The 27,204-nt window shown below is 58.8% G+C and overlaps 5 protein-coding genes across 5 annotated transcripts in view; 1 reads left to right on the forward strand and 4 right to left on the reverse strand.

The window, feature by feature from the left end:
* Positions 1-4,761: 4,761 nt before the first annotated feature.
* NME6 (NME/NM23 nucleoside diphosphate kinase 6) lies at positions 4,762-7,280 on the reverse strand. The gene is made up of 5 exons (XM_054514824.1): positions 7,172-7,280; positions 6,895-7,077; positions 6,779-6,818; positions 6,306-6,466; positions 4,762-6,088 (listed from the first exon to the last, which is right to left on the reverse strand). Exons 1-5 carry the CDS (start codon positions 7,278-7,280, stop codon positions 5,787-5,789), a joined length of 795 nt encoding a protein of 264 aa, XP_054370799.1. The 3' UTR covers positions 4,762-5,786.
* Positions 7,279-11,552, forward strand: LOC118697754 (rab-like protein 2A). Its single transcript, XM_036400623.2, is given in 9 exon segments — positions 7,279-7,340; positions 7,342-7,428; positions 7,534-7,563; positions 7,646-7,725; positions 8,954-9,033; positions 9,705-9,816; positions 10,415-10,512; positions 10,768-10,851; positions 11,110-11,552. Coding segments are annotated over 9 exon segments (714 nt in total). The 3' UTR covers positions 11,191-11,552.
* Positions 11,553-12,361: 809 nt separating this feature from the next.
* On the reverse strand, positions 12,362-15,060 carry LOC118697751 (acrosin-like). The gene is made up of 4 exons (XM_036400621.2): positions 14,712-15,060; positions 14,282-14,541; positions 13,073-13,218; positions 12,362-12,929 (listed from the first exon to the last, which is right to left on the reverse strand). The coding sequence occupies exons 1-4, from the start codon at positions 14,927-14,929 to the stop codon at positions 12,546-12,548; spliced, it is 1,008 nt and encodes a 335-aa protein (XP_036256514.1). The 5' UTR covers positions 14,930-15,060; the 3' UTR covers positions 12,362-12,545.
* A 4,763-nt stretch (positions 15,061-19,823) lies between these two features.
* Positions 19,824-21,130, reverse strand: ATP6V1F (ATPase H+ transporting V1 subunit F). The gene is made up of 2 exons (XM_036400627.2): positions 20,785-21,130; positions 19,824-20,416 (listed from the first exon to the last, which is right to left on the reverse strand). The coding sequence occupies exons 1-2, from the start codon at positions 20,940-20,942 to the stop codon at positions 20,215-20,217; spliced, it is 360 nt and encodes a 119-aa protein (XP_036256520.1). The 5' UTR covers positions 20,943-21,130; the 3' UTR covers positions 19,824-20,214.
* An 875-nt stretch (positions 21,131-22,005) lies between these two features.
* FLNC (filamin C) overlaps positions 22,006-27,204 on the reverse strand; it is a 29,824-nt gene continuing 24,625 nt past the window's right edge. Inside the window, 8 exon segments of the mRNA XM_036401489.2 lie at positions 22,006-22,211; positions 22,538-22,747; positions 23,223-23,441; positions 23,639-23,815; positions 24,302-24,431; positions 24,882-24,997; positions 25,309-25,446; positions 25,839-26,108. Coding sequence (XP_036257382.1) covers positions 22,024-22,211; positions 22,538-22,747; positions 23,223-23,441; positions 23,639-23,815; positions 24,302-24,431; positions 24,882-24,997; positions 25,309-25,446; positions 25,839-26,108 — 1,448 coding nt within the window. The 3' untranslated portion in view covers positions 22,006-22,023.

Consider the following 27,204-nt stretch of genomic DNA (forward strand, 5'->3'; position numbering starts at 1 on the left):
CCCTCCCATTGCTTCCAGAACTCTCCTGTACTCAGGGGAGGGATGGATTTCTAAAGTGTTTCCATAAAACATCTGTTCTCTGGAAAGGATCAACATAGCCCCATGTTAAATTTAAATATTCAGCTCCAGCAGCAGCAGTAGCTGCTTTGCATAACTGATGGCTTTTAACTTTCTCCAGGTGCTATGGGAGATACAGAACTGTCTTTTGTTTACCTGGAATGTTTTAGAAGGCAGGGGAGCATTAATGAGGAAATCTGGCTAATACAAGTACTCAATAGTCATGTGTGAATGGAGGGGCCAATCAGGTCCTGGACATGTTGATAATTGGGATCGGGATCTGATGGAGAGATGACAACTGGTTCTTCCTGGAGCCTGCCAGGGCTTTGGGCAGGGTATCACAGAGATGTGGCTGTCTGGACGCAGGTGAGGAGGAGCCCAGGTGGGTGGCTTGGCTGTGTAGACAGGAGTCTGGTCTGTCGTGGAGTTTTCCTGGTCTGTGGCATCACATCAAGCTCAAAGTTACATTTGGTCAGTGTCCAGATCCAGCCCATGCTTGGCCTGTCTGGGCCATGAGGTGAGAGAGTGTTGGGGAAGATGAAACAGGAAAGCCTTATAAATATGATTGCCTGGCAAAAGATTTTGAGAATATGGAACTATAAGCAAGATTGAAATGAAAGCAAGCTTTGAGATCCCTCAGTTACTGAACAACTGGAAAACAATGGCATGGCCAGCTGAAGGTGATCCCCTTTTGATGAAACAACACCCTCTGCTTGCAGACAGCTCCAAGGGTCAGAGCAGACCCTACAGCTTGGCAGAAGGGGCCCAAAGAGGAGTTTTTAGTGTTTAAAATGTAACACAGTATGGTAATGTAATGGTTGTTATAGGCTGTATGTAAATTCTACAGGATTTGTATCTTGTACTAGATTGGTCAGTGAAAAATAGAATATTCAGCACAGAAGAAGATTTATTGTATTGTAATGGGAACTTCGTTCTCTTTTAGCCTCTCTTTTCCTCTTGCTCTCTCTCTCTCTCTTTGGGGCTCCTCTCTCAGGCCTGCTCTGAGCTGTGGCTGGCAGCTCCCAGCAGGCCCCTGCACCCAGGCCCTGTGCAATAAACCCCAAGTCCCAAAAGGCCCCTGCACCCAGGCCCTGTGCAATAAACCCCAAGTTCCAAGCCCTGGCTTCAGAGATCTCTCGTCTCCGTCTGTCCCGACTGTCCTATCCCTGTTGCTCCTACAGGAGAGTGTTTATTTTCTGTTCTAGGAAAAAACCAGTCCCAATCTATGAGGATTTTTTCTGCAGTTTGGTGTTTCTCTCACTCCTTCTTCCTCCTGCTTTCTACAGCAGCTCTGTGAGAAACTGTGGCCAACAGGGTTGTGCCCCCCAAATCTGAGATGACTGTTTGCTAATCCCCTGGAGCTTTCAGTGTGGGGATGGATTGGACTTCTCTGGCACAGCTTTCCCTGAATCACCATTACTTCTGTTTGCCTGGGATTTGATTCTCTGGCTGCTTTCCAGGCTCCTTTTCTTTTCCATGTGAGAACCCACAGTCTGATGCAAGATCAAATCCACAAAATCTCTGGCCACCGACAACACCCTTGTCTGTAGCTCTGCACAGTGAGATGCAGCTTTAGCGGAGACAAGTGCAGCCAGCACCGAAGCGGTAAATTTGTCTTTATTTCCATCGTATCCATTTTTCCTTGTCCCCGGACCTGGGAAAAGCAGGACACAGGATGTTGTAAGAAGAGCAGATCTGCTGGTGCTTGGCTTCTTTTCTGCCTCTGTCAAGATGGGGACTGAAGCACTCAAGACAGTGTTTTGTGTCCTGACTCGAGTGTTTATTATTTCTTATGTCTATTACAAGTGGTGAGTTCTACAGCATTCTACTAACAAGCTACAAAATGGCAAACAATCTTCTGTACATGGTCTTTTGAGGCTAAACTATCCAATTAAGAAATGGCACCTACGTTATTTTCATGTTTAACCCAATAACTAATCACTCAAAGTCTGCAATGCAGACTTTTCTGTTCAATTACACAAAATCACCCAAACCCATGAAGAAGAAGGAAGAAGGTGAAGAAAGACCAGCTACTGTGCTAAAACCTTCATCTTGCTCTACATATATTACTATATTCTAAAACCTTAAACTCTAAGTTTTCCACCCTGTGATACTACACCCTTCTAACCAGCTACACACCCATAATACAAGTGCTATCAATCAATTTTGGAAGCCTTCTCCACAGCCTCAGGTCAAATGCTGTGTTCTCTTGGGGACCAGTGCATGTCAGCACAGAAGGTCTGGAATTCTCAGCATCCAGGGTTCCAACACAGATGAGCTGCAGAGAGGGAAATACGGAACAGCAGCAGAGCCCCCAGGTGGGGCTGGTAGGAATTATGGCCATGCTGGAGGAAGGAGAGGCCTGACCTGCTGCCCCGGTGCATCCCCTGCCACTGCAGCAACACCCCGGGGCCCACACCTGCCCAGCAGCACAGAAAGGAACTTCAGGGGGTGTTGAGGCCAAAGCCCTGCCTTGGTATAGGGACTCCTGACCTTATTTTATCACCCTTGGAGTATAAAAATAATAAAAGAGGGTTTTTTATGTCTCAGTGAAATTGCCAGTTTTCGGGTTGTTTCCATTGCCTTGTGTCCATACCTGGGATACCTGAGGTTCCCTTCACTGCTCACACCTGGGATTTCTACCCATTGATAAACCCCACTGAGCTCCTGAGTCTGAGCAGCCTCAGCCCTCAGCCTCTCCTTACCTGTCAGATTCTCAGATGTCCTAATCAGTCCATGCTGGACCCCAGTTCTGACCAGGCTGTCTTGCACTGGGGAGTCCAAAACTGGTGCCAGTGCTCCAGATGTGGCCTTCCCTGTGCCCCAGGAGGGGATGGGGGTAACCTGTGGGCAAATGCTCTGGCTCCCACACCTGAGGATGCTGTCAGACCATGGAGGTGCACCGCTGACTCAGGGGTGGCTCGTGGCCATCAGGACAGCCAGATGCTTCTCTGGTCCCTCATGTGAGTGTTGGGAAATGGAAACATCCCTGCCCAGGTGCAGGACACGGCGTTTTCCTCTAGAAACTTCATGGAATTCCCACTGGCCCATTTCTCCCTGAAGAGACCAGCCCAGGGAGGGATGACACCAGAGCAGGTACACACCTGAGGGACTGAAGGCTGTGGGTGTGCCATGAGTGAGTAAACAAGGAGGAAAGAGGAAGAAACAAGTAGAAAAGCAAAGCCCAGCCCAGCCCCAGCCCTCTGTGCTGTGTCACCTCCCCCAGGGACTGGGAGAGAGGAGGCAGAACCTGCAGGAAAAGAGGGGACAAAAGATGCTGGACTGAAGCTGAACCTAGCAAAGTAGAGGAAAGGTGTTTCCCCACGTGTTTCTTTAGTCATTATCTTGGGTTTTCCTTGGTACCTGAATCAGTTACTAAAAAGTTTGTGTTACAGCAATAAATCAAATGAAATTCCTCAAGCTGAGAGGGTTCTGCTCGTGGTGGCAGGGACTGAGGCCAGGCCTGGGCTGGCATCAGCACTGATCTCCCTCTGAAGCCTTTCCTTCCCTTCTTCCCAGGCCAAACCGTGTTGTCCCCTCCAGCGCTGACACAAACTTGCTCAATTCTTCCAAGAGCAGATCAAGTTTAGGCCCAAACTCATAGGTCCCTGTGAGATGCCCTGTCCCAGCTCCACACCTGAGGTGTCCCTGCAGGTGCCGGGGCTGGACCTTGTGCCCCAGGCAGTGCTTTGCAGCAGCCCCTGGGCAGGAGCTGCTGCAGACACACGGCTGTGACCAGCCCTGTGCGCAGATCCCACGGCTGGGCCAGGCACCTGCAGCTTCCAGGAAAAAACAGGGATCTCAAACCGCCCTTCGAACCTGTACGGAGGTGCCACATTGTCTTGGTTTGAGACCAGCTGGGAGACTGATTTACTGCTGTAACACACACCCATCAGCACGGAATGGTTTGGGCTGGGAGGGACCATAGAGCTCATCCAGCTCCGTGCCCCTGCCACGAGCAGGGATGTCACACACTACACCACACTGCTCCAGGCCCATCCAGCTCAGCCCAGGAAACTGCCAGCGATGGGGCAAGCACCACTGGAAAAGCAAAAAATCACTTACTGGGTATTTACAAGGAAAAGAAAATGGGGAAAAAAAACCCCAAAACAAGCCCACTTTGATAAGAGCCCTCTCCAAGCAGAGTTACACGTGACATTTTGTAAGACTTCCTTGGAGAGAAAAAATCAGTTTTGACACTGTCTCCTGCATCAAACACCAAGTGCTTCAGCCTCAGGTCTCTGATAAAGTCTGCTGGACAGCTTTAGATTCACATAATAAATCCTCTGTCTGGGGCAATGGGCTGCCCAGTCTGAGCACCCGGGCTCAGGTACAGCCTCAGGGCCAGGGCAATGCCAAGATGCCACCAGCAGGTACCTGAATCACGGTGGCTGTAAGGTGGTGTCACTGTGACAATCCTGCTGGCAGAGTTCTCTGCACTGGCAATGTTCAAAAGGGCCCTTTTCCCAAGTGTAACCATTGCAAGCGAGTAGGAAAAAAGACCAAAACTTCAAAAGTGGCAAGTGTGAGCCAGGAATTATCACTTAATGATATTACCAAGGAATATCCCAAAAGGAAAGCACAACATAAAAGAAGAAAGGTGAAAAATAGTAAAGTTTAATAGTTAAAAGAAAAACACACAGATCTGAGCAAAACCTCCAGGAATCAATTAAAAAACATGACAAAATATCAATCAAGTATCAGCACTGGGGACAACAGCTCTCAGACCTGTGTGAAGACACACAGGATCCTGAGCAGATCCACTCTGGACACTGCTGGGACAGGGACAGCAGTGGTGTCCTGCAGATCCCTGGTTCTGTACCTGGAACAGAACAATGACCATTTGATCCCAGACAGGAGGAAGAGGCAACACAGACACGTGAGTTGGGCGAGTCTGGGCCGTGCTTTCCACCACAGAGTCAGTCAGTCACTACCCAACAGCTCAGGGGTTCTGGAAGCACCTGGAGAGTCCCTGCCCTGGCTCTGTGATGTGTCAGGGCTCTGCTGAATCTCAGCTCAGCTTTCCTGCCCCAAGCCCAGCACAGAACACCTTCCCCAGCCCGAGCATTTGGGACTGCCCAAAGGAAATTCCAACAGGGCACTGTAACTAAAATGGCAGCACTGCAAGGAGCCCATAGGGAGACAGCATAAATGGACTGAAACCCCACTGAGGAACACATCTCACACAGCATCACAGAGAGAAATGCAAATCAGCTGCCAGGACCTGGCTCTGTACCTCCTAACTAAGCCCTCCTGCACCAGCCTGTCATTGTTCCACCACGTATCTGGGTAACTCCATGGCCGTGTTCATCCCATTTCCCAGGACACGGAACTGCCCCAACACCTAGTCAGGCTGTGGACACGGAGGGCTCCAAGTGCTCTCACATGCAGAGCTATTGACAAAGCTCTTCATTTCCCAGCCCAGTTGCAGGTGAGCAAGGACAGGACAGTTCATCTTGCCCTGCTGATGTCTTTCTTTATGTTCTTCTTCCTTCTTTTCTCCCTAAGGCACTGTGGAAACAGCCAGCTGGGAGAATCTGAGGCTTCCCATCAGCAAACCCAGGCCAATCCCATCTGGAACAAGCAACCCATCCTTCACCTGGCCCTTGACCAACTCACCTGTCCTGTTCACACCCAAAAACACTCAGGGAGCCAGTGAGCTGCACGGCCAGACTGTCAGCATGAGCACTGCTGGGGGAACTCTTCCTACAGCCCCCAGCACCTGCCTGTTACACCATTAATCTGATCCCAGGCAGCACAAGGCTGCTTTCCCCCTCCCACACTCCCCGGCATGCAGCACAGCTCTGTGTCTGCTGCCCCAGGAGAGTGCCCACAGGGCTGCCAGGCCAACACAGCACCCCCTGCCCAGTCACTGGGGTCACCTGTGCGGGCTGAGCCCCCAGCAGGCGCTCCTGGGTGCTGTGGAACAGCTGCCCGCACCGCAGCCGCGGCTCCTCCTGCTCGTACCAGCGCTGCTCGTCGAACTCGGGGAAGAAAAAGGCAATTTCTCTGCTGGCTGAGGCAGGGGAGTCTGTCAAAAGAGAGGGAAAGGCAGTGAGATGCCAGTCTGCCACCACAAACACGTGCTGCACTCCAAAGGTGCCTGGCTAGGCTGCACCTGGCCAGGTGTGCGTGGGGTCTGCAGAAGGGAGCAAATCGCTCACTTGGAGCCCCAGAACTAAAGCAAAGGCAGACAAAGCACCACTGTTCCTGCCTCCCCAAGAACCATCCAGGAATGCTAGGCCTACCTGAGCCATGGGTCGTGTTCCTGGTGTCCGTAAGGCCGTAGGCACCTCGGATGGAATCTGGGTCGCTGTGTCGGGCTCGGAACACTTTAGTGGGTCCCATCAGGGATCTCCAGAGAGGGACAGCGTTCTCATGGGCCAGGATGTAAGCCCACATGGGGCCACTGCAGCAAGGGCCCAGGAACAGCAGGAGAAAAGATTATGAAAAGCTCATTACAAACAGGTTATTCGTCCTTACAAACCTGCACAGTACAGCTGCCATGGGCTGCCACGCTGGGCCCTGGCTTGCCCTGCCACGCCGTGGGGACGGGCACGGTCCCAGCGTGGCACCGAGGCCCCGGCGTTGGCACTGCTGGCCTGCTGCACACGATGACCTCCAGCACCTCCGGGGGTGCCACCCGCCAGGTATCGCTGCTGTCACAGCAGGCTGCGATGCCGAGAGCCGCCCAGCTCCGCACACGGGTCACGGCACGTACCTGGCCATGAACTCCACCAGCCGCTGGTAGAAGAAACGCCCTGCGGACAGACACGGACCGAGTCGGCACCGGCCCGGGGCAGCACCCCGCTCCGGCCCCCCGAGCCCCTCTCGTACCTGCGTGCTCCCGGTAGAAGCGGCGGCTCTGCTCCGCGCCGCACCGCACCTCCTTGGCGCGGACGATGAGGAACCGGTGACGGAGGATAGCGGCGTGCACGGCCTGCGGGAAGAGGCGGCGCTGGGCGGGGTCGTGGCGAGGCCTGCCGTGCTGTGCTGTGCCCGGCCCGGCCCGGCTCTCACCTCGCACACGAGCGGATGGGCCACGGCGTCCGGCTTGAGCAGCGCCAGCGTTAGCTGCAGCCGCCGCGCGGGGGCCGCCATGGCCGGGCCGGACGGGATGGGGCGGGGCCGGGATCGGGGGGCGGGGCCGGGATGGGGCCGAACCGGGATGGGGCGGGGCCGGGGCGCGTCGCGCGGCAGCGGGGACGCGCAGGCGCTGCCATGGCGACGGCGGCGGAGGAGCAGGGCCGGGCCGCGGCGCGGGAGGAGGCCCGGACGGGCCCGGGACGGGGCCCGGGATGAGGCCGCGGCCGGCGCCGAGGAGACAGTGAAGATCATCTGCCTGGGCGACAGCGCCGTGGGCAAGTCCAAGTGCGTGGGGCACGGGCGTCCCGCGGGTCGGGGCAGGGGTCCCGCGGAGCCGGGCCGCAGCGCGGTGCCGCGGCTCTCCGGGACACGTGCTCGCTCTCTCGGCAGGCTGCTGGAGCGGTTCCTGCTCGATGGCTTGTATCCTTGGCGGCCGGGGAGCGGGGCGGGCACGGCGGGGGAGCGGCTCTGCCCCGCTCGGTGGGTCCTTAACGCGCCGCAGCCAGCCGCAGCAGCTCTCCACCTTCGCCCTGACGCTGTACCAGCACCGCGCCCGCGTGGGCGGGCAGGAGGTCCGCGTGGGTGAGTGGGGCCAGACATGGGGTGCCATGGCAGAGGGAACAGCTGAGAAGGGCAGATCCCCTCGGTCTGGGTCTCGGTATCGTGTTTTGATAGCCAACAGCATCGTGATAAATCTAGTGTCCTTCTGGGACGGGCTGCAGCATTGGTGGATGGGGCACAGTGACTGCCATCATCCCCCTGGGCTTGGCAGAGTGTAGGACACTGTCCCCACGATGTCCTGGACTCTGAGCTGGAGAGACAGGGGTTGGGTGGACAGTCGGAGGATAAAGAATGGTCTGGATGGACTCCGCATGGAGTCACTGGTCACGGCTCGTTGGGGCTGAGGCTGACACTGCTCAACATCTTCGTTGTGACACAGACAGTGAATGCAAATGTGGTTTGGTGGGGACCTGTCTGTATTTGGGCAGTTTAAGAAAGTCACTGTCCAGTAGGTCTGACACAGAGTCCAGTCACAGTATCAGTGCAAAGGAATCCCTAAGGAAACTGGCTCATTTGGCTTTGGGTACAGCACCATGCTTGGGTCCAGCTGACAAGAGGTGTGACTACACTGAGGTTCTTAACTGAAGCTGTGCCAATTTATACAGCAAACCAGAGCCAGATGTGAACCTACAAACCCAGTGAGAGGTGGGGGATCTCCACCTGAGCTGCACCAACAGCTAAAGGCATGGCTGTGTCCAGGTCTGCCCCATGGTAGCTGGTGTACACAGAACTTCATGGACTGGGACCTGTTTGCCTCTGGCTGACTTAACCTTCAGCACTTCAGAATGATTCCTGCCCCTGGGAGAGCAGAGTCAGATGTCTGTGAGAGGAGCTGAGGCATTTCCCACGGCAGGGCCCTGGCTGACCATTTCTGGGTCAGAAATCAGCAGTGCCCAGCATCTCCTGGAGTTTTAGGTAGTTTCCCATTGTCATCCCTAGCGACAGAGTGCCAGACACGGCTACTGCTCTGTGCACTTCTGCCTGTCTTGGTCCTGCTGTCCCACACAACTCGTGTCACTGGTGGCTTCTCCTTTGTTGTTGGCCAGTGCCAGCACAGCCCACAGCTGAGCCCAGTGAGGAAAGGTCCCAGTTTGGCACAACTTCTTAACCCTGAGGTGTTTCAGACTGGTGAGGTGAAGCTCAGTTTGTGTCTCTGAGCAGGTGGGCTATGCTTTGCCTCCTGGGTGTAAGTTGTGAGAAGAACAGAGCTCGGTGAGTTGTGTCATTCTGAGCCTTTTTTGTGTTACAGACTTCTGGGACACGGCGGGCCAGGAACGGTTCCGGAGCATGCACGCCTCCTACTACCACCAGGCCCACGCCTGCATCATGGTGAGGGGGTCTCAGCTGCACCTGTGGGAGCTGGGTGCACAGTGGTCTCAAGGACACTTGGCCTTTGTGTTACTTTTATGGTTACACTGCCATGTGTTCCTTGTCTCTTCGAGGGGTTTAAAAAACTTTCCTAGATTGTTCTTTCTTCTCTCACCAGATAAACCCCCTGTAGATGGACCTGGTTAGCTCTGGTCTGTCTCTCCTGGTAACCCTTTTCCTCTATCCCCTGGCTCTGCTGTCTTCTCAATGTCCTCATGTTTGCCCCTGTTGCCAGTTTTTTTGGCTCCTCTCCTGCTCAGATCTCCTGGTTTGTCCTGTCACTCTCACTTTCCACTGTTCCACCAGTGATTTTCATTGGTGGTTTAGTTGTCAGAACAGAGGAGGCCACATCTGATCCCGTTTGGCACAAACTGTTCCCAGTGCCAGCTCCCTGTGTGAGTGGCAGGGACTTGCACAGGACACAGGGCAGTGTAAAGGACATCAAGGGGCTGTTTCCTGCTTGCTGGGCTTGGCAATACTGTCCCTTTCTCTCTCACCCTTTCTAATAATGTCCAGTTCCCTTCATCTTGTCTTCCTGGGAACATTCTGGATTGTGTCCTTGTGTTGGTCAGAGCTGTCCTGGGTCAGTCAGTGCTGGGCTGGCCCCGGGATAGGTGGTTCTCTCTTGGAAGGTGTTTGATGTGCAGCGGAAGGTCACCTACAAGAACCTGAACAGCTGGTACAAGGAGCTGAGGGAATTCCGCCCAGAGATTCCGTGCATTGTAGTGGCCAACAAGATTGATGGTGAGTGTGCCTCTGCTCCCAGCTATCCAGGGTCGTGCTGGGATTCACTCCTGTCCTTACTGAGAACCACTGTCCCTTGTCTGTTGGGTCCAGAGGATTTCCTCAGTCCCCCAGGGCTGGGTCCTGTGCTGACCTCAGCTGCTGTCTTACAGGTGCTTGTCTTGTGTCACCAGCAATTAAAAGTGCAAATTTCATCCATTTCAGTTTTATTCAAGCGTTTTTCTTCCAGTTCTGTCCTTGCCACACTGCCTATTCTATCCGTCAAGAACCCAAAAGTGATTGGAGTAGCACCTGGTCAAAAATGGCAGCAAAAGGAAGCAAAAGCTGTTCTGCGGCTTCCCTGGATCAGTCAGGGATGGCCTTGGTGCTCCTTCAGCCTGCACAGATCCTCTGTGCTGAAGTGTCTCAATGTAGCTGCTGACAGAACTGTTCACCTGGCTCTGCAGGAGGCTGGAAGGTTCCTCCCATGGGGAATGCCAGCCAGCCCCTGGTGATTGCTGTCACAGGGCTGTGGCTCATCTGTCGTGTCACACAGAAGACACCACCTTCTGCACCTCCTGCCATGTCTGACTGACCATGTCTTCTTTGTCTGCCTCAGCCGATATGAAGGTGACCCAGAAAAGCTTCAATTTTGCCCGGAAGTTCAGTTTGCCCTTTTACTTTGTGTCTGCTGCTGATGGCACCAACGTGGTGAAGGTGAGATGGGCGTTTGACTGCTGGGCTTGGTGTCCACAAGGCCCCTTGGCAGCCCAGGGACATGGGGGCTGCTGTGGGCACAGAGAGCAGGAAATGGTCCATCATTTCAGCTCCATGTGAGTGGCTATGGAGAGCTGCAGAGGGTTTTTTTCCCATGGGATGTGGGAACCCAGGGGGAAGAAAAACCCTCTGTGCTACAGAAACCCAGTGCCCATGTGCCCCATCCTGAGTGACGGGCCTTGTCCTTCCCACCAGCTCTTCAACGACGCCATCAGACTGGCCGTGGCTTACAAACAGCACTCGGGAGACTTCATGGACGAGGTCCTGCGGGAGCTGGAGGTAGGGAAGGCTCTGTCCCTGCTCGGTCTGAGCAGTTCTGCTCTTTTTCCCCTGTGGCAAAGGAGGGAAACTGTGCAGCACGGGAAGCTTTGCCTTCTGCTGGGCTTTGTGTGCTGCTCAGTCTGGGCTGGGAGGGAGGAAGTGGGAACCATCACAAGAGTTCTCCCTGCCCTAGGCAGAGTCTAAAAGAGCCACAGGAGATACAGTTGTTGCAGTCTGTGTCTTTTCTCAGCAGTTCCTTGTCCTGCTTCTTTCCAGAGCTTTGACCTGCAGAACGCAAGCAAGGAGTCGCCAGATAAAGGGAAGAGCTGCACTGAAGAGGAGCCCTCATCTAACTAGGCATGGACCCTGAGCCTGTTTTCCCCTTGGCTCTGGACTTCTGGGGCCTGTGTGGAGGACAGTGATGCTTCTCATGCCCTAGAGCAGTGGTGGTGGGCAGCTGGGCCTCTTCCCTTCTTGTGGGAGCCTACCTGGGCAGGACCTTCATTGGCTCGGCCCTTGCTGCTGCACATTTCGCTCAGGAGAGGGATGGGAGGATCCACATGATTCCACATGGATGGTGGCTCGTTCCTACTGCTCCCTCAGGACAGAGCTGCCTAAGAGAAGTGAACCATCCTGGACCTGCAGGAGGGATCCTGCCCAGGCACTCGAGTGGTACCTGCTGCAGAAAGCAAACACTAAAGGATATTTTTACAAAGCTATGAGATGGCATCCTTCCCACACTGCTGCTGTAAGGAGGCAGGTCCCAGGTTGTTTAAGGCCACAGGCCAGCCCAGCCTGCTTCCAGCTGAGCCAGTGCTGCCCCAGTCCACCCATGACATCTGCTGCCATCCCTGGGCTGCTGTCCCCGCTCTGGCCCAGAACAGCCAGATCCCAGGGGCTGCTGAGCACAGGAGGCTTCTCCTTCCCATCCGTACAGCTGACACAGGTGGACTCACACCCAGAGGCTGGTTCTGTCCCAGCTTGTTGGATGTGGCCATGGCTCTTGTCTGTGTGTGAGTGTCTGCACAAGATGCTGCATTCCAGAGAGCTGGATACACACACACACTCTTAAAACAGTCATGGAAACATGGAATGGTTTGGTTAGAAAGGGACCTTAAAGGTCACCTCATGCCATCCCCTGCCATGAACAGGGACACCTTCTGCTATTTCAGGTTGCTCCAAGCCCTGTCCAACCTGGCCTTAGACACTTCCAGGATCCAGGGGCAGCCACATCTTCTCCAGGCACCCTGTGCCAGGGCCTCATCACCCCCTGAGTAAAAACTCCTTCCCAGCACCTCATCCCAATCTCCCCTCCTCTAGATTTAATCCATTCCTCCTTGTCCTATCATGGCCTGCCCATGCAAAAAGCTGCTCTCCCTCCTATTACAACCTGCTTTACAAGGGGCACTGAGGTTTCCCTGGAGCCCTCTCCAGACTGAAGAATGAATGTGAACAGCACACCAGATGGACAGACAGAGCAGGGACTCTGTGAGCCTGCAAGTGCACTGAGCAGGGCTGAAAACACGGGTAATGGTGAACACAGAAACTTTACTTCAACACCTCAGTCACGTCAGCATCGCTGTGGCTGCAGCGCAGCAGCGTGGGCAGGACAGAGAAGCCTCTGGCCCCAAGGCTGCCTTGGAGCTGCCGTGATCCACTGTAGCCCTGGATCCTGCTCATCCTGCTGCTGCTGCTCAGGCTTTTTTGTCCTTCTAAAACAGCAGGAACTCCTGCACCAGATTCCAGAATTGCACCAGGATCTGGTGTGGGAATGCCATGGGCAGTGACATGCCCGAGGATGTCACTGCTGGTTTCTGGCTGTACTCAGGGGTCAAGTTGATCTGTTCCTCTGGTGGCTCTGGTTCCTCAGCCTCCTCCTCGGAGGCTGAGGTGACAACTGGCTCTGGTGCTGGACCAGCTCTTTCTGCTGGGCTCAGGCCCGTCTGGAGCAGGATCCAGTTGTAGAAGTGCTGAGTGGAGGTGTAGATCCCAGGGTGCCTGGCTCTGTCACAGCCTCTTCCCCAGCTGTACAATCCCACCAGCCAGTAGTAATCAGCTTCATTGTCCTTGCAGACGAGGGGACCGCCGCTGTCCCCCTGTGCCAGGAGAGAAGGTTCAGGGACTGTGGGGGGCTGCTGTGGGGAGGGGAGGGGCAGACAGGGGACAGGCTGGGCTGGATGTGGGGGATGAGGGGGTCCCTGCGCTGCCGGGGGCTGAGGGACTCATCACACGCTCCTACCTGGCAGGTGTCGATGCCGCCCTGTGGGTACCCAGCACACAGGTTGTCAGCATGAACGGCCCCTGCATACCATGGGCTGCTGTTGCAGAGCTCCGTGTCCATGAGGTGGACCTTGGACTCCTGCAGCACCATGCCTGTTCCCTGAGCTGTGGGCACAGAGGGGAATGAGCCCCAGCAGCTCGAACCCATCCCCTCCCCTGCCTAGGGTGAACCCCCTTCCCGGGCCTGGCTCTGCCCCTTCCCCACGGCTGACATTGTCCAGCTGTGTCCCTGCCCCTTCCCCACGGAGCGACGTTGTCCAGCTGTGTCTCTGCTGTTGGCCTGGGGAAGGGGCCAGAACCATCTCCCCCGAGGTTTCCCAGGGCCAGCAGGAATTGTTTGGGTGAGCAGGGACCTTACAGCTCATCCCGTTCCACGCCCCGTCTTGGCGGGGACTCCTTCCCCCAGCCCGGGCTGCTCCGAGCCCGGCCCTGCCGGCGCTGTGCGGCCAGACCCTGTCTGTGCCCAGCCCGTGTCCCTGTCTGTGCCCAGCCCGTGTCCCTGTGTGTGCCCAGCCCGTGTCCCTGTGTGTGCCCAGCCCGTGTCCCTGTCTGTGCCCAGCCCGTGTCCCTGTGTGTGCCCAGCCCGTGTCCCTGTCTGTGCCCAGCCCGTGTCCCTGTCTGTGCCCAGCCCCTGTCCCTGTGTGTGCCCAGCCCGTGTCCCTGTCTGTGCCCAGCCCCTGTCCCTGTGTGTGCCCAGCCCCTGTCCCTGTGTGTGCCCAGCCCGTGTCCCTGTCTGTGCCCAGCCCCTGTCCCTGTCTGTGCCCAGCCCCTGTCCCTGTGTGTGCCCAGCCCCTGTCCCTGTGTGTGCCCAGCACGTGTCCCTGTGTGTGCCCAGCCCGTGTCCCTGTGTGTGCCCAGCCCCTGTCCCTGTCTGTGCCCAGCCCCTGTCCCTGTGTGTGCCCAGCCCCTGTCCTTGTCTGTGCCCAGCCCCTGTCCCTGTCTGTGCCCAGCCCGTGTCCCTGTCTGTGCCCAGCCCGTGTCCCTGTGTGTGCCCAGCCCCTGTCCCTGTGTGTGCCCAGCCCCTGTCCCTGTCTGTGCCCAGCCCCTGTTCCTGTGTGTGCCCAGCCCCTGTCCTTGTCTGTGCCCAGCCCCTGTCCCCTGGGTGCCCAGCCCTTGTCCCCAGGGTGTCCAGCTCGCCCTCAGAGCACACATCCTGTTGGGAACTCACCTCTGGCAAAGTTCCAGCCGGCGATGTAGCAGGATTTCAGCTCCGAGACCCTAAGCGAGGCATCAGGCACACAGCCCAGGTGGATGTAGTCACTGCACTCCACGGGCTGGTCCAGCTCCACCAGGGCGATGTCGTTCCTGGCCGTGGCAGCCACGTAGTGCTGGTGCACCAGGAGCCTCTGGATGCGTCTCACCACAGCCTCGGGACCTGGCTGTCTCAGATCTGTGGCCCCAATCACCACATCCCACATGGAGATGCCCCTGGGGAGCAGATGGACAGAGGGGTGACAGGGAGCAGAGCCACGGGCTGCAGCAGGCCCAGCATTTCCCGGCCTTCTGCTTCCCCAGGTGGGCAGGGAAGTGGCCCGTGGTGCTGTGAGCTGGGCGCCTGCCCGTGCTCTGGGGACATCTCTGTCCCTGCTGTCTCTTACCTGGCCCTGGCGAAGCAGTGTGCGACCGTGAGCACCCACTGGGAGCTGAGGAGGACACCCGTGCACATGTGCCACGTGCCATTCTCCCAGGTGGCCTGGATGCTGACAATGCCAGGCCAGGCCCCTGGCTGGACACTGGTGCCACCCACATGGGACGTGCCAGCAGCAGAAACCACGGAGTTGTAGTCAAGAACAGCAGAGCTGTGGTCAGAGGCCATGGGCCGGAGCCCGCAGGTCCCTCTGGAAGCACAAAGCCATCACTGCCCTGCTCGGTGGCTGCGGCTGCTCAGGCTGAAAGTCCCACCTGGTGCTGAGCAGCAGCAGGGCCAGACAACCCCGAGGGGCATCTTTCACCACAGTTCTGCCAGGGAAGTCCCCAAGTGTTCCTCCAGCTCCCTCCCAGAGCCTGGAACCACTGACCTGCAGGTGTCCCAGGTGCCCCACACAGGCCTGGCCAGGGCCAGCAGGATGAGCAGCCCCAGCAAAGCCATCGGCGCCAGCGCAGGTGGCAGAGCCAGAGCAGAGGTGTCACCTCCAGTGCGGCCACTGCCACAGCACCCACAGCCTTCGTGGTGCTCACAGTGCCCGGGCCAGGGCCGCTGTCACAGAGGGGCTGGTTCTGAGTGCTGGGCATGGCAGGGAGGGGCAGCACAGAGTCATAGAGATGTGGAATGGTCTGGGTGGAATGGACTTTATGACCACCCAGTGCCACCCCTGCCATGGGCAGGGACACCTTCCACTATTCCAGGGTGCTCCAAGGCCTGTCCAGCCCAGCCTTGGGCACTGCCAGGGATCCAGGGGCAGCCACAGCTGCTCTGTGCCAGGGCCTGCCCGCACTCACAGTCAGAAATTCCCTCCTAACACCTAATCTAAATCTATCCACCTTCAGCTTAAGGCCATTTCTCTTGTGTCCTATCACTACACGCTCTTGTCCAAAGTACCCCTCCACCCCTCCAGCCTTTTTCTAAGCCCCTTTTAAGTACTGGAAGAGGCACCAAAGTCTCCCTGGAACCTTCTGTTCTCCAGGCTGACCAGCTATAACTCTCTCAGCCTGTCAACCCTTCTTCCCACCCTGAATGAATATTTTAAACGTGGTGATCCTTACTGTAAAAGAGCAGTGCTCTGCTACTTCGCCTACATTCACCTTTTGCAAATTTTTATTTGCATCCATTTCAGAAAGGCACCTGACTTTGATTAAATACCTCAAGAAATGAAAGTTTACATTTTTTCCCTCCATAATTTCTTGGACACCTTCAGGGACTGGGACTCCATGGGGCAGCCCCTTCCAATGCCTGACCACCTCTCCAGGAAGAAATTTTTCTTGAAGTCCACCCTGAACCTCTTCTGGCATAACTTGAGGCCGCTCCCTCTTGTCCTGTCCTTTGTTCCCTGGGAGGCTGAGTCTCCCCTGGCTCTGTTTTCCTGTCTGGGAGTTCTGGAGAGTGAGAAGGTTTCCCCTGAGCCTCCTTTTCTCCAGGCTGAGCCTCTCCAGCTCCCTCAGCTGCTCCTCAGAGGATTCACCCTCTAGGCCCTCCCCAGCTATGTTGCTTCTCTGGACACACTCCAGCCCCTCAATGTCCTCCTTGAACTGAGGGGCTCAGAACTGGACACAGGACTTGAGGTGTGGCCTCACCAATGCCAAGTTCAGGGGGACAATCACTTCTTCCCCACCAGCTCATTTTTAGGCACATAGGGACAGGCTGCTCCTGCACCTTAAAGGTTTCATTCTTGATGTATGCCCAGCCTTCCTGGGACCCTTTGTTTTTAAGCGCTGCTTCCCAAAGGACTGTCCCAATCAGTGTCCCAAACTGGCTGAAATTCACCCTCTGACAGTGTAGAGGTTTTGTTGACACACTTTGTTACTTCACCAAGGACTGAAACTCCTTCATTTCAGGGTCACTGTGCCCAAGATGGCTCCACCATCTTCCAGCAGCCCCTCTCAGTCTGCAAACACCAGGTGCAGCAGGGCCCCACCCTTGGTGGGCTGCTCAGCTACTGAGCCAGAAGTTCTCTTCATTCCAGGAGCCTCTCAGACTGTCTCCTCTCCACTGTGTTGCTTCCAGCAGACATCCAGTAGGTTAAAGACCTCCACAAAAACAAGGGCTGGCAACCACTAAACATCAGCCAGCACTTTATAGAATAATTCATCGGCCTCTTCATCCTGGTTGGGAGGTCTAGAACAGACCCCCCCACCAGGATATCTGCCTTGCCAGCCTTCCCCTTCATTTTCACGATGACCACTCAACCTTTTCATTACTAAGCTCCAGACAGCCAAAACCCTCCCTAAGGTACAGAGTCATCACACCACCTCTCCTGCCTCACCTGTCCCTTCTAAAGAGCTTGGAGCCATCCATTGCAGCATTCCATGGAGTCATCTCAGTTCCATGACAGCAACTACATCAGAGCTTTGCTGCTGCACCACGGCCTCCAGCTCCTCCTGTGGTGCCCACGCTGCTGCATTGGTGTAGATGCACTTTAGCTGTGCTATCAATCTCTCCCCAGCACTGGCCTCCTGCCCCCAGCTTCATTTCTAGTGAGTGTGCTGTCATACCCATCTCCCTTCAAATCTAGTTTAAAGCCCTCTCAATCAGCCCTGCCAATCCAAAGGTTGGAATCCTTTTGCCTCTTCTAGAGGTGAACGCATCTATCTCCAGCCTGGTGCTATACAAACTACCTCATGTTCAAAAAACCCAAAATTCCACCAATGGCACCAGTCTTTAAGCTACTTTTTAGTCCCATGGATTTTCCTGTTCATTTTGGCATTCATGCCTACTACCAAAGGAATCAAGACCACCGCCTCTTGTACCTTGTGCTCTTGTCCCTTCAACCAGGCAACCCAGTGCCCTGAAGTCCTTTTCTGCTACCCTGGTACTTCTCTCATCGGGACAATGAGCAGTGGGCAGCACCTGGTGGGCTGAATTAGTGCAGGGAGTTTCTCAGCAATGTCCCTTGCCTGGGCCTCAGGGAGGCTTCAGACTTCCCTGTGGGGTGGCTCTGGTTGGAACACAGGGTCCTCAGCCCCCCTCAAAGTGAATCACACACTACAACTGCCCTTCCTTTTTCCTTAATAACTGTAGTTGTGATCTGTCTGACTGACTGCATGGATCTGGGAGACCCACCAAGGAGACTTTCTGCTCCACTCTCAACTGTCTGACCCTCAAAATCCAGGACCTCACATCGGTTCTGTAAGGGCACCTGGGAAGGCGAGGGAAGTCAGGAGGGGATTCTGCTACCTCCCTAAGCAGGGACCGGTTTCCATTCCCACCTTTTAGGTCTCCTCCTGCCTGATGGCAAGAGGGTAAGGGCCTACTCTAACTCTTGCTGAGCTTTCATGCACTGCATTTCTCTCCTGGATGGAAGGTGCAACTCCACCAGTCTGTTTCTCTTGGCACTCCTTGACAATCCTCAGCCTCCCCACCTCCTCTGTGAGATCCCCCACCTGTTCACACCACATGCAGTGCTGTTTCACTGTGCTCCAGCAGTAACAGTAAGCTCAGACACTCCCTGCAGCCTGGTGTTTCTTGGGGAGCTGTGTCTGCTTCTCCCCACTTCTGCCAGCAATGGCTTTTGTCAGTGCGTGAACTACTGCTGGGTCTAATCAAGTTGGACAAGTGAACAAAATAATCCCCACCTGAGAGGAGCACACCTCAAGGGTCGAGAGGGTGGCTGTGCCCTCCTACAAATCCTGCTGCTTGAGCGGCCACATGCCACGTCCTGCTGCTCCACGTCCATTTGCCTGCCCCAGTCACCACACTCTGGGTCACCTGCACAGCCTGGAGCCATTTCCATCTCCCCCTGCTCCTGGCAATTCCCCCTCTGTGCCTGACGGGCTGCCAGGGCTCCCAAGTCCACAGGGAGCTTTGGACTGCTGCTCACATGTCCACACTAATCCCTCACCTGAGGGGATTGCACCAATCCATGCAAACATCTGAGGGGGATCCCACCAAGCCCAGACCTCCCCAGGTGATGAGGATGGTGCCAGGCCCAGCCCCATCCTGTCCAGCGAAGGATGAGGAGTCAGCCCTGGGCTCCAACAGTCCCAGCTCAGCATGAGGCACAACCTCCCTCCATCATGGAAAGGCCAAGCCCTGGGACAGCTGCCCAGGAGGGTGAGGGGTGTCCCTCCACAGAGACACCCTAACCCACCTGGACAAGTGTCACCTGCTCCAGGCGACCCTGCCTGGGCAGGAGTTGAGCTGGGTCATCACCAGAGGGCCCTTCCACCTCACACTGTTCTGGGATTCTGTGTGCCATAAATGTGTATTTGTGGTATGTGTGTGACACCTGTGTGTGGCACCTGTGTGTGTGTGGTACATCTGTGACAACTGTGTCCGTGCCCACCCTGCCCACTCTCCAGTGCATGTCCCCAGCACGGCCACTGCCCAGGGCCCCAGAGATGTGGGTTCCCCTCAGCGCCCTCCAGGTGTCACCCCTGTCTGCAGGGCACAGCAGGGGCTGCTCAGGAGGTGGGAGCAGAAACATGGGGGCAGGCTGGCTGGACGGGGCTCCCAGGCCCTCAGACCAATGCCGTCAGGCCCTGTGGGGCGTGGGGGGCTCACCCCTGCTGTCCCCCCGAGGCTGGGGGTTATGGGGAGGTCTCAGGGTGCTCCTGTGCCCTGAGCCCTCCACAGCTCTGTCCCTGGGCCCCACTGCATGTCCCTGTGCCACATCTCCCTGTCCTCACCCCTCACAGCACCCCACAGAGCAGAGCAGACAGTGAGTGGTGTCAGCACATGTTGGGGACACTTTCAGGGAGACACACAGGGGACACAAATGACATTTAGGCACAGGGGGGAGGACAATAAATAACCTTCCCCCCAGGTTCTGCTGAGGCTGAGGAGGCTGGGGAGGAGCTGGGGGAATGGTGACAAGGTCACAGTGACAACTCCCAGTGTCCTTGGGGTGTTCCTTTCCTCCCCCATGGCGTCCCTCCCTGCCCACAGGCAGGACCTGGCAGGATTCAGCAGGATACGCTGGTGGCACTTCCCCATTGCGGGACATGGCTGAGACATAGTCACGGGTCACCCTCGGGGCCCTGTGGCAGCCCCAGGCACCCTCAGAGACACGCCAGGTTCCCCGTGTCACCCTCAGACCCATGGGGCAACCACAGCCCCCCCAGAAGCACCCTGGGATGGGCTGGGGACCCCCAGGCATGGGGCACAACTGCCCCAGGTGGGCTGGGGGCCCCTGGGTGGGCTTCCCTGGGATGGAGACCCCCAGGCCTGGCTTGTGACCCCATAGGGTGCCAGGGGCTGTTTTGGGGTACCACAGGTCGTTGAGTGTGAAGAAGCTGGGGGAGTGGTGGAGGACCTTTTGGGGGTGCTGGGAAGGTACCGGGGACTGTCTGGGGGTGCCAGTCACCAGTGACTGGGTGCAAAGAGGCCACGGGGGCAGGGGACAGCTTGGGGGTGCCGTGGGGGCTTGCGCACACGGGGGTCCTGGGGAAACTGTCTGGGGGAGCTTGGAGGGGGATCTGGGGAGGGGCTGGGGGTCCTGGGGGGCTCTATCGCAGCTCATCAGGTGCGAAGAGCCCCCGGGCGCGGCGCAGCACCGAGTCCCGGGCCGGGTCGTAGGGGTGGTCCTTGGAGGGGATCTCGAGCACCGCGGGCAGCGCCCGGGCATGGGCTGCGACCGCCGGCCGGATCTGCTCCGCCAGCGCCTGCGAGATCAGGATCATGCCCACGTCCTCCCGCGCCAGGAAACCCCTGCCAAGGGGAAAAAGGGAAGAGTGAGGGGCACGGAGCGCCCGCCGTGGACGGCCCAGCCGCTAGGCGGGACACGCTGCTGGGCCCCTCGGGCCCCGATCCCCAGAGCGCTCCTGGCAGCCTGAGCCCGGACTCCTGCCGGCCCTCTCCCTCCCCTCCCGGAACTCTGCGACCCCCGGAGCCCAGAGCCTGCCTGGATCCCTCTCAGAGACCCCACTGTGGGCTCACACGGGCACCGCAGGAAGCCCTCAGGCACCCCGAACCTTACCGACCGCCCCGGCCCCCCTCGGCACCCCGAACATTACCGACCCTCCCGGCCCCCCCCGGGCCGCCCGAGCCCTCCCGGGCCGCCTTCCCCCCACACACACCGGAACGTCTCCTCGATCTCCGCCAGGCTTGTTTCCTTCTCCACCACCAGGAAGTTGGGCCTCCGGTGCTTGTCCAGCTCCCCGATGCCGCCCAGCAGAAACCCGGTCACCGTGTCCTCGTCGCCCATCACCGCGATCAGCTTCCCGCGGCCCGCCATGCCCGGGGCCCGCTGGGAACGGAATCCGCCAGGACACGGACCGTGGGAGAGCGGCTGCCGGGAGCCGGCGGGGTGGGGATGCGCCGCCGGGAGCGGCTGTGGGGATCGGGACCGGCCGGGACCGACCGGAACCCGCCGCCGCTTCCGGGTTCCTCCGCCGCCGCCGCCGCTCCCCGAGCGCCCCGCCCGCCACTGCCTGGCAACGCGGCCAGGCCCCGCCCACCGCCGGGGGAGGTCCCGCGACCTTGGGCTACGCCCCTCCGCGGCCGGGCCCCACCCCCTACCGCCGGCCCCGCCCCTCACTGCGCGCATGCGCAATGTGCCGTGTCCTTGAGAGGACGCGCGTTGCTCTCTTGCACAGCGCCCCCTACCGGACGGCACGGGCCCCGCAGGCACCCCGGACCGCGCTGGCCGGGACCCCCGAACCCCCTCGGGCCCCCAGGCTGCCGCTGTTCCTCTATGGAATCCCCTCGGACCCCCGAACCCCCCCAGGCTGCTGCTGTTCCTCCATGGAATCCCCTCAGACCCCCGAACCCCCCCGGGTCCCCCAGGCTGCCGCTGTTCCGCCATGGGATCCCCTTGGAGCCCTGAATCCCCCTAGGCTGCCGCTGTTCCTCCATGGAATCCCCTTGGAGCCCCTCAGGACTCGGGCATCACCTCCGGTGTTCTGTTCCAGACTCGACCACCTCATACCAGGCCCTCATGATCTCATCCTGCAGCCCACAGGATTCCCCCCACCCCCCAGGACCAGGATGTCCTGCTCTGGACTGCCCGGGCCCCACCATCCTGCCCCGGACCCCCAGGGCCGCCCCAAACCCTGCTCTGTTCTGCACACCCCAGAATTGTGGTGTCTTGCTCCGGACAGCCCTAGACCTGGCATCCTTCCCCAGCATGGCCCTGGCCCTGGCCCACTCCCAGCCCCACGTGTGCCATATCCCCAGCCCCAAGCGTGCCATGTCCCCAGTCACCATGTGTGCCGTGTCCCCAGCCCCAAGCGTGCCGTGTCCCCAGTCACCACACGGAGCCTGTTCCTCTCCCAGTGCTTTATTGCCAGGCCTGTGTCCCCCACACACCGGGGCCCTCAGGCCGCAGTGACACGGAAGGGGCTCCCCGGGACGTCGCGGTCGCCCCAGCGCAGCAGCAGCACGTACTCGCCGCGCTCCCGCACGCTGTAGGTCACCGTGTACACGCGGTTTCCCTCGTGCTTCACGTGCACCTCCTCGCACGGCGCCTTGGGGCCGTGCACCCCCACCAGCAGCATGTTTGTGCCTGGGGGGACACGGGCAGGGTGAACCCTGAGCTTGAGACCCCAGGGTTGCCCCAAACTTCCCCCCTGCCTCCCAGACCCTCCACCAGACTCCCCCACTCACCCACCCCATGCCCTCCAAGGGCCCCCAGGCCTGCCTTTAACCCACCCCATCCTTTCTGCAGACTCCCCAGAATTCCCTGAACACCCCAGGGAACAGACCAGACCCACCACCTCTCCTCCAAGCCCTCAAAGGACTCCCAAGGAGCGCCTATTGAGCCCCCATCTGCCCTTCCAGCCCCATGACCCCTCCCAGCCGCCCCAGCCCCAGGGCCCCCAGTGCCCTCACCGGCCTTGCTGCAGTCCACAGTGAAGTGGTTCTTGTGGCCGAGGCGGGCGGCTGCCAGCCCTGGCCCCCGGGCCACCACCTGCCCAGCGTCTGACGGGGCCTTGGTGACCCCCCCAAAGGCGGGGGGGCCCCGCGAGCCCGCCCTCACCACCGGCTCCACCAGCACTGTCGAGGTCTCGTGCAGACTGTGCCCCCCTGACAGCCGTGGGCCTGGGGAGCACCAGGAGGACATGGTCAGCCCCCATCGGGGGACACCCCCATCACACCATGCTGGGGGACATCTTTCGGGGACAACCCCCTCCCCCTGGGACCCCCATCATGTCATCCTGGGGCTCCTACACCACGTCAGCCCCAGGACCCTCCACTGATGTCACCCTGGGGGTCCTGCAGGGTGGCCCTCTGGCAACTCTCCATCATGGCCATCATTGACCCCTTGTCACCCCACACAGGGGACTCCTGTATCCTCCTCCCCCAGTCTCCCTTTTTCATGCCCTCATCCCCGTGTCTGCCCCCACCCCATCTGTACCAGTGACCTTGGCCTTGAAGGGGCTGCCCATGATGTGGCCCCGGTGTCCCTATGTCCCCCTCAGTTCCCATGTCCCCACTAGTTCCATGTTCCCCTCTGTCCCCACGTCCCTCCGAATACCCATGTCCCCTCCCAGCCCCATGTCCCCCCTGTTCATACCAGTGACCTTGGCCTTGAAAGGGCTCCCCACGATGTGGTGGGGGCCCCCATACTTGATGGAGATGAGGTAGTTGCCAGGGGCCATCGGGGTGTAGGTGACGCGGTGGCCCTCGGGGACCTCAGTACAGTCCAGCTCCACTTTGGAGGGGCCATCAATGGTGACAGCCAGTGCTCCTGCCCCTGCATTGGCTGTCTGCACCAGGAACTCTGAGGGCACTCCTGGGAGATGGACATGGGGATGGCATCATGGGGGGGACACCAGGACACCATTGTGGTCACCACCCACGGCCACGTTCCTGTCATGGCAATGCCACGGCCACATCTCCATCGTGGCTCTGTCCCCATCACCATTTCACAGCCGTGTCTGTCCCCACCCGCCTCCCACAGCCCCGTCCCTGTCCCCACAGCAGTGTCACCTGTGCGGCCACCCTCAAGGCCAGGCCCAAAGGCAGTGACGAGCCCAGGGTCCCCGGCCTGGCTCTGCTCGCCCACACGGATGTTGAAGGGGCTCCCAGGCACGTGGCGCCCATTGAAGCGCAGGTCGATGGAGTGCACTCCGTTCTCCCGTGGCAGGAACCCCAGGGCATACCGGTCTGGGGGACACAGACACGTCACCATGTCCCTGTGTCCCCATGTCCGTACACCACCATGTCCCTGTGTCGTCATGTCCCTACATCCCTGTTCTTGCACAGCAGGAACCCCAGTGCATATCAGGGGATACAGACACGTCCCCGTACCCCTGTGTCCCGTGTCCCCACATCCCTGTATCTCCACACCCATGTCCCCATGCCCCTGTGTCCCGTGTCCCCACATCCCTGTATCTCCACACCCCATGCAAGAACCCCAGTGTGTACTAGTCTGGGGGATGCCATCATATCACTATGTCCTGTGTCCCTGTGCCCCCATGTCACTCTGTCGCATTCCCCATGTTCCCATGCTCTCAAACCCCATGTCCCCACATCACATGTCCCCATGTCCTGCACCCTGTGCCCACAACCCCACATCTGTAGACTGCTCTCAAGCGCCATGTCCCCGCAGTGTCCCCATGGTGTCCCCATGGTGTCCCCATGTTCCCTCACCGCTGTCCAGCTCAGACACGTAGCACTCCTCCACCACCCCTGCAGGCGTGTGCACCTTGGCGTCAATGACGCCGCGCGCCCCGTTCAGCTGCACCGCGAAGGACGCTGGCTGGTTCACTGCCACTGTCTCCTGTGGGGACACCACAATGGCATCAGGGACAGGGGGACATCGTGAATGATGCTGGCGGGTTCACCCCCGGGAATGAGGGGGCACGCTGGGGGGGCAGTAGGGCAGGGGGAACACCACGGGGCCCAAGGGTGACACAGGGGTGCAATGTGACACAAGGGATGTGAGACTGGCACCAGAGAGGGTCCCAAGGCTGGCACAGAGGGACATAAAGGTGGTCTAGGGGTGACACGAGGGAGAGAGAGGTGGCCCCAAGAATTACATGAGGGAGGGAAAGGTGGCCCCAGAGGGTCCAAGGGTGCCACAGGAGACCCAATGGTGGCACACAGTGGCCATCCCAAGAGTGCAATAGGGGCTCAGAGCAGCCCAAGAGTGACCTGGGGACCCAGAGGGCATCCTGTGGCATGTGAGCCCAGGGGTGCCCCAGGGTTTCACAGGGGCTGTCCCCAGTACCTGCAGGCTGGTGACAGTGAGGCGTCGGGCATCATCGGAGTGGGAGGCGACAGGGACAATGAAGGGGCTGTCAGGGATGTGCTCCTCGTTGAACTTGATGGACACCTCGTAGTCACCTGGGGGACAGGGGACAGTCAGACAGGCAGCCCCCACACAGGGACACCTTCCCTTGGGAACACTGTTATGTGGGGACACCCATGCACAGAGACACCACTCATGGAGACACCCTCCCATGGGGACACCTCTGCAGAGAGACACCTTTATTTGGGGACATCCTCCTGGGAGGACACCCTCAACTGGGGATACATTTGCATGTGGGTTCCTCCTCATATGAGGGTCCTGTGGCCCCAGCCCGAGGCTGAGCACCCTGGGGGATGTTAGGGGCAGTTAGGGTGGTTGGGGGTGTTGGGGTACAGCCCCCCCTCACCTGGCTCCTGCACCAGGTAGGAGACGCCACAGGAGCCGTCCTTGCGGTCCTCAAAGGAGATCTCGGCCTTGCTGGGCCCCTCGACAGCAATGGAGAGTCCCCCCGCGCCCGCCTCACGTGTCCAGATGCTGAACTCAGCTGTGGGGGTCACCGGGGTCACCCTGGCCCTCAATGGCACCCCAGGATGGTGACACCCAGCACAGACCTGCACCCACCTCCCCATGGCACCTAGAGAACCCACATCCCACCCATGGAACACAGAGCACCTATGCCATCCCTCCATTGCCCCCACACCCAGCTGTACCCAAATCCCCCATCACAGCACCCAGAGCCCCCAAATTTCACCAACACCCCACACACACATAGCACCTACCCCCCCATAGCCACCCACACCCCCAACAGCACCCAGATCCCACACACATCACCCCAAGAGCACCTCTACCTCACTGCCCCCACATCCTCATCACAACCACACACTCATTGCCCCCAGAGCCCCCAGGCCCCCATCACACCTGGCAGCCCCCCCGTACCTGGCGTGCCAGCCACAGCGCGCTGCAGCCCGGTGCCCCCCGCGCGCACCTTGTGGGCGCCACCCTCGCCCAGGGGCCCCACGGTGAACTGGAAGGGGCTCCCGGGCACGTGCTGCCCTCGGAACTTGACGCTGACGGTGTGGGCGCCCGTCTCCTGGGGCACGAAGCGCACGCTGTACACCCCTGCAGCCCCTGGCACCACCTCGGCCTCGCGCCGCTGCCCCGATGGGCTCAGCACCTGCGCCGACAGCTCCTGCGCCGACGCCTCGCCTGCGGGCACGCACCATCTCACCGTGGGCACCCAAAACCATCGGCACCCCAGCAACACCCCAACACCCCTATGGCATCCCAGCTCCTGCACCATCGCCTTGCCTGCAGGCATGCACCATTTCACCGTGGGCACCCAAAACCATTGGCACCCCAGCAACACCCCAACACCCTACCCCTATGGCATCCCAGCTCCTGCGCTGACGCCTCGCCTGCGGGCATGCACCATCTCACCGTGGGCACCCCAACACATTGGCACCCCAACACCCTACCCCTATGGCATCCCAGCTCCTGTGCTGATGCCTTGCCTGCAGGCATGCATCATGTCACCCTGCAGGCACCTGGGCACCCCAACATCACCCCATTGTTGTCACGCCACCACTACGCCACTATGGCACCCCAGCACTCCATGGCACACTGTCATCCTGTCACCAGAGCACCTTGTCACCACATCACTCCATCATCCTGTAACCCGGGTACCCCTGCACCCCAGCCCCTTTGCACCCCATTTCCATATCACCATGTCACTATGGCACCCCAGCACCTGTCACTGGGGCACCCTGTCATCCTGTCACCATGGCACCCTATAAAACATCACCCTGGCACCACAGCACCCCTGCATCACTGGGGCACTGTGTTATCTTGTCACCCCAACATCCTGTCACACTGATATCAGGGCACTGAGGCACCCCAATGACCCATCACCTTCTCACCATCATCCCAAGGGCTCCCTGGCACACTAACACCCTGCTACACCACCACCAGGGCACCCTTGTCACTGTCCTCCCACCACCCTGCCACTAGTGTGCCCTGACATCACAACACCCACCAGAGCCCATGTGCATCCCCCCAGTAGGTGCACCCCACCCTGCAAGTGCACCCCCTCATGCACAGGACACATGCACTTGCCAGCGTGCACACACACACTCATTCACACACACGTGTGCACACACATGCACACGCCCTTGAGGGACTGCACACTCGTGCTGAGGGGACCAACAGCCCTCTGGGCTGAGCACACACACCCCATAAGCAGGTGTGCACCTGCGTGTGCAAAGAGCCAGAGTTTCCCCCTCCTCTGCACACATCCCATGTGAAG

This window comes from Molothrus ater, chromosome 5, assembly GCF_012460135.2.
Source record: "Molothrus ater isolate BHLD 08-10-18 breed brown headed cowbird chromosome 5, BPBGC_Mater_1.1, whole genome shotgun sequence".
Lineage (NCBI taxonomy): Eukaryota > Metazoa > Chordata > Aves > Passeriformes > Icteridae > Molothrus > Molothrus ater.

Coding starts and splice junctions, on each gene's coding strand:
- NME6 (XM_054514824.1), bottom strand. CDS start 7,280: ATGGCAGCGCCTGCGCGTCCCCGCTGCCGCGCGACGCGCCCCGGCCCC. Junction 7,078..7,171: donor TCCCGGCCCCGCCCCATCCC/GTCCGGCCCGGC, acceptor CTCGTGTGCGAG/GTGAGAGCCGGGCCGGGCCG. Junction 6,089..6,305: donor GAACACGACCCATGGCTCAG/GTAGGCCTAGCA, acceptor CTCTTTTGACAG/ACTCCCCTGCCTCAGCCAGC.
- LOC118697751 (XM_036400621.2), bottom strand. CDS start 14,929: ATGGCCTCTGACCACAGCTCTGCTGTTCTTGACTACAACTCCGTGGTT. Junction 14,542..14,711: donor CACTGCTTCGCCAGGGCCAG/GTAAGAGACAGC, acceptor TCTGCTCCCCAG/GGGCATCTCCATGTGGGATG. Junction 12,930..13,072: donor GCGGCATCGACACCTGCCAG/GTAGGAGCGTGT, acceptor CTCCTGGCACAG/GGGGACAGCGGCGGTCCCCT.
- ATP6V1F (XM_036400627.2), bottom strand. CDS start 20,942: ATGGCGGGCCGCGGGAAGCTGATCGCGGTGATGGGCGACGAGGACACG. Junction 20,417..20,784: donor GAGATCGAGGAGACGTTCCG/GTGTGTGTGGGG, acceptor TCCCCTTGGCAG/GGGTTTCCTGGCGCGGGAGG.